Source organism: Podarcis filfolensis (assembly GCF_964270895.1).
Source record: "Podarcis filfolensis genome assembly, chromosome: 7".
NCBI classification, from domain to species: domain Eukaryota; kingdom Metazoa; phylum Chordata; class Lepidosauria; order Squamata; family Lacertidae; genus Podarcis; species Podarcis filfolensis.
The window spans coordinates 54,085,960-54,091,652 of record NC_139603.1 but is presented as its reverse complement, the minus strand read 5'-3'; the positions used below and the strand labels follow the sequence as shown (position 1 = coordinate 54,091,652).

At 42.4% G+C, this 5,693-nt stretch overlaps 1 protein-coding gene across 4 annotated transcripts in view; it reads right to left on the bottom strand.

The window, feature by feature from the left end:
• LYN (LYN proto-oncogene, Src family tyrosine kinase) overlaps window positions 1-5,693 on the bottom strand; it is a 43,999-nt gene that overhangs the window by 1,802 nt on the left and 36,504 nt on the right. For all 4 annotated transcript variants that reach the window (XM_083623002.1, XM_083623004.1, XM_083623003.1 and 1 more), the window contains exons 11-12: window positions 2,198-2,351; window positions 1,352-1,483 (exon numbers count right to left, since the gene is read on the bottom strand). In XM_083623002.1, the coding sequence (XP_083479128.1) occupies window positions 1,352-1,483; window positions 2,198-2,351 (286 nt within the window). The remainder of the gene's footprint in view (window positions 1-1,351; window positions 1,484-2,197; window positions 2,352-5,693) is intronic.

Sequence of the window (5,693 nt, the reverse complement as noted above, 5' to 3'; positions counted from 1 at the left end):
CTGAAACAATAAAAAACATATTTCTTCCACTAGCAAATTTGGCTATGTCAGTCTAAAAAAACAACCCAAACAATCCTAAACCTTCCTCCACCCATGCATTTCTAATACATATATCAAATTCATTCATTGAATAAGTCAAGCTTTTGTTACTGGAGAAAGTCAATTGTAGGAAATTAAGATAATTTATGGAGTCAGCTCCAATGAAGTGCTGCAGTGGGACTTACTGCTGAGTAAACATGTATTTGATTGCACTGTAAACAATGTCAGCTGATCCAAGGCTTCCCTACACTACACCCTGGTAGGATACATCAGAACCCCCTCTCTGATGTCAGAGAGGAAAACCTTAGGTTGGATCTCCATACCTGCTGCCACAAAACCTCAAGATGCCCTTGCCCTCCAATGCCAGAGCTCCAATGCTGGCTGGGTTAAAAAGTGGGTGGTAGCAAAGAGGATGCTGGGCAGCTAGGACCCAAAGATTACCTAGCAGAAAGCCAAACTGGTCACCTGTGTTCTCACAGACTGTATGTTTGCATTTTGGCCTTTCAGTGACCTTCCCTAGAGAGGTAATCACCTGCCAGGGCCATTGCATCAACAGCAGACAATCTTAACTGAGATCTGCACAATTTCCCCCCAAAGGTACTAAGGATCTGTAGTCCATCCCCAGAGTTTCATCACCTGTAACATTCAGCTCTGACCCCAGGGCCTGCTTTCAGCTTTCCACTCCAGTTATGATACAGTGGTACCTCGGTTTAAGAACGATTCGGTTTACAATGATTTGGAAATAATGTCCCGGTTTGAGAACTTTACTGCTGGAGGCAGTGGAAGACAGGAGTGCCTGGCATGCTCTGATCCATGGGGTCACAAAGAGTCAGACACGACTAAATGACTAAACAACAACAAAGAACAGAATCCGAACAGTGGAAGGACACCGGCGGCGGGAGGCCTCATTAGTGAAAGCATGCCTCGGTTTAATAATATTTTCGGTTTAAGAATGGACTTCCGGAACGGATTAAGTTCATAAACCAAGTTACCACTGTACAGCAAACACACAGCAAAGGCTATCATCGCACAACGTGCTGCTGTTGCTGCAGAATATGTTTCTTACATTGAATGAAGCCAAGGCATTCATTAATTCATTTTTTTAAATGCTGCAGGGAGGCCAAAGACTCGCATGGTTTCAACCCACATTCCTCCTGTAACGGAGTACTTTGAAGACACTTTCTTAAGTACAGCAACCAATACACATTTTCTAATTATCAAAATGTCTCTTGTTGCATGTTTCCACCTTTTCTATTAACTCTGGTACCTGTATAAACTGAGGGCAAATAAGCAGTAAATAAAAAGTACATACCTGGATAAGGAATTTTCCCATAAGTAATTATTTCATATAGAAGCACTCCAAAGGACCACACGTCGGACTTAATAGTAAATGAGCCAAAATTAATGGCTTCTGGTGCTGTCCATTTGATAGGGAATTTTGCACCTACAGAGAGGAAAACCACAGCACTGTTTTAAATCTAGTTTCATTCATGTAACCATTAAAAACTATTCATAAGGTGATTCAGATGGTGATTCATAAGGGAAAAGTGACTGAAAAATTGGAAGTGACAATGAAGATTCTTCAATAGTATGGAAAATAAACTCTGACAAAATGTTGAAGGAACTGGTGTTCAGCCTGGGAAGAAAGACGGGGGGGGGGGGGGACGGGACAAATTTGCACTCTTCAAATACCTGAAGAGTTGTTCTCCGCTGCCTCAGAGGGTGTAAGTTACTGAAGAGTAGATTTTGGTTTAATGTTAGGAGAACCTTCTTGGTTTCAAGATCAATGGAACTAATTGCCTAGAAGGCTGCCCCTCATTGGACATCTGCAACAGACACTGTTCTGGAGGTCTTAAAGCCATCTTCTGGAGATGTTCTAGCTCTGGATTTCCTGCATCATGCAAGGGGTTAGCTCCTATGGCCTACAAGGCTTCCTCCAATTCTATGATTTTATGACAGGAGCCCGTGAGAAAAATGTGGAGGTCTCCTATGTCTCTCTGTAGAAATGCAAGTGCAAACCAAGTAGCAAGGTAGGATATCCCAGGGGCAGAGAGCAGAGATAGAACAGAGTGTGTTGACATTTAGATATTTCTAGTGAAACAAGTGGCTATTAACAGAATTATTCTTATAGGGCTTAAAATTATAATGTGATACAAACCTTCCCTGGCTGTATATTCATTATCTTCAATTACTCTAGCAAGTCCAAAATCAGCAATTTTGCACATTAGAGACTCTGAAACAAGAACATTAGCTGCTCTCAGATCACGATGGATGTAGTTTTTTCTTTCTATATATGCCATCCCTTCTGCAATCTGCAACAACAAATAAAATATCTTTAACTTTTGTACTGTTCTTTTTTGTAAGCACTTTTATAGCACACAATATTTGTAAACAGTCAGGGAAACTCCTTTTTTAACATATCATTTTTACACATTAGCCATGATATGCACAGCCTCCAGTATTTTAAAAAATGAAAATATGGGTACACTTGAGTACTGATAACACCCCTTTGCTTACATTAAATATCATTCATTGCTCAATGGTAGATTGTATCTACAAATGGAGGGGAAAGGAGGGAAGTGGGGAGTGGGTTGGTCAACATTCATAGGTTTTCCTCATTTTCAATTTACAGAAGTGCAATAAAGTACCTTTACATACAGCCAAGGACAGCATTTGGTATAGGCTTGCTATATGGTTTGTTAACTATTTAGGCTTTTTCTTGTGCAATGGAACATTCCCCTTGTGGGTTCCTTAAATCTGTTCTGAGGTACACACAGTGGGGGAAAAGGGAGCAATTTCTGTTGTGTTACTCATTGTGTTGTGTTAATCCTTGTGCTAGCACAAATATTTAGCTTTTTATGAATCAGCTCCCATCTACAAATATGCTTTGCTTGAAATAATTATTATTAATAATATTTCCAGCTCCTTTCCCCTCCCTTCCCTGCAGCTCACTCACACCCCAAGTTGATGGCAGGTTGCCTCCCTTCTTTCTCTGTTGCACCTCAACCAGTAGGGGCAGAGGACAGTGTAAGACAGGGGTTGCCAAGTTTTTAAGGCCAGTGAGAACATTTGGAATTTTGAGAAATGGCCCTGAGTGCCAATCACAAAATGGCTACCATGGTGCATGTCACATAACACAAAATGGTGGCCACAGCCAAAAGAGAAGAGGCAGGAACACAAAATGGTTCAGGCATGCCTCCCCCCAATTGCATTGTGGATTTCTGAAGTGATGTTTACTGAAACCTATCCTGGGCACCATCAAAGGCACTGGTGGGCATGGAGACACCCAGCTGACAATTCTTGGTGTAATGTCTCTGCATGGCAAGGTAAAGATGTCAGAAGACAGACAACACAGCTCAGATCAGAGTTGCCCCCCTTCGGTTCCTCAACTCCTAGTACTTCTGTCAGGGTGCAGCCAATTCTGTCCCTTTGTAACACAGTTCCAGAACATGCCACCTGTCTCTTTGTTATGATACAAACATAGGGGTCCCTAATCCAGAGAGACCAGGACAGATGCAGACTGGAAAAGCTACTAATCATTGTTTTTCAGGGCTGCATTAGCTAAAAGTTTTCAGCTCAGTTCCCAGCTATATATTTATTTTATATTTTCTAAAACAATGCAACATGTAAAAGGTATCAGTTCCTAGTTTTGTTGAGCAAGTTTGTCAACACACAGCCCAACCAAGCCTGATGAGCAACTCACTTTTGTCTTAAGTTTTCACACGCAAACCAGTTTTCATTCTTTTTAAAGTCAGTTGGACTTATTTGGCTTAAATAGTTTTGGCTGTTCAAGGGACTGCAGAGCTATTAATAGATACCATAAATGTCTGCACACTCTTTCAAATGTCTCGGGTACCAGTCCTGTTGCAATATGCAGATCAGCATCTATTTAAAAAAGGGAAGTGCACACTCGCTTTGTTCCTCTTTTTGTGGGTCAGGCAATGGAAAAATACCCATGGTGGTACTTCCCACCGCACTGTCACAAGTGCTGAACACAGTTTTTGTGAAGAGAAATATTGCACAAAAGCTAAGCCCTTGAAGAGCACCAGCAGTTTCTCTCTGGTGCAGAAGGCTCAGAAGGTAGGGCTTCTTGTAACCAGAGGATGTAGCTACTCCCTTAGTGGCAAATGTTTCCCGTCCCCCAGGATCTGTTGTTGTTGAACAAGGCTTTCCTCTTATTTTTATAAATATAATTTTTCTACCAGGAGGGCTAAGGCTAAGATATCTGTCAAAGTGTGATAAGAAGCCTGTTGACTGAAGGGATTTATAAAGACAAGAAGCCTACAACAGGTCACTTAAAAAAAAAATAATTGAGATGAAATGGGGGCACAAAAGGCTGCATTGGACAAACAAACCCATTACAGATTGGAACTGCATTGAAAACCTCAATAAAGTTGGTACAAATAATGCCAGAAAAAGGAAGGATCATGCTTCCTGACACCAAGCATAGATTGGCCCTTGTGCAAAGGATTTGTACCTTGCAGATATTTCTCCCCTTGCAAGGAAACAATTATTGTTTTGTATCCTGGAGAGAGAGAAAATGAACAAGTAGATGAGCTAACTGCAGCAAATTTAGACCAACTTTCAGTCCTTGGGTGGGTCTAGAGAAGAGGAAGCAGCAGTGGGAACTTCCAAGGTATGCCCAAAGACTTCTTGTTATTTTAAAAGGCCTCTCTAGGTCCCTTCCCTTCCCACCAACCAAAATCCCAGTTAGAGCATGACTCTTTAACATAGGCAACAGAGTGCAGCACACAGGTGCAAACCCCCAGCAGATAAATTTGGAACTTAAACTCAAGGGAAGCATGTGGTCTGCTACCCATAAGGAGGGATTAGAGAAGGTGTGTCATCAGCACCTGCTCCAGTCCATTTTAGGAAGCCGCCCACCCCTGGCCACAAAATCACATTTTAACTGTGAAGCAGACTTGCTCCTTGACAATGGAAGAGTTTGCTTGAATGGCTGGATTGGTTTCAGGCAAACGGGGCCAATTCCAAGGTTGTGTGGGGTCCCTGAGCAAAGCAGTATTGGGTAAGTCCCTTCCTTTTGCTGGTGGCAGTGCTATAAACAAAGCCAGATGGCTGGATTAGTCACCATTTTAATTTCCCACAATGCCCCCAGTGTTGTGATATCGAAAGCACTGTGGAAATTAAAATGGCAGTTAGATCCAGCCATCTGGCACAACTCAGAGTAGCAGGCCAGAAAAAAGTTAAGGGGGGTTGAAGCAGGCATCATTGGTGAGCTCAGTCCAGGTGTCAGGTTCCTGACAGTTGCTTAAGGGTGTCAGATGCTGATGCCAGCTCCACCGGCAAGCACCAGTGGCCAGAGAGACAAGCCATTTCTTTTGCCTGGGGCTGATGGGAGTTGTAGTCCAAACCATTTGATTCAGTAAAGGCTGGCATATTGGGAGTATATGAAGGCCTACTTTTTCACATACACTGGAAGGGAGATAAGAACACACGAAACTGCTTTATACCAAGTATTGGCCTATTTAATATTGTCTACCACGATTGGCAAGACCTTCCCAGGGTTTCTTTCCCAGTCCTATCTGGAGATGCTGGGATTGAACCTAGGACCTTCTGCACCCAAAGCATTCCCTCAACCTCTGAGTTCTGGTCTCTTTTCCAATTGACTCATGGTCACATACTTTATCTACTCC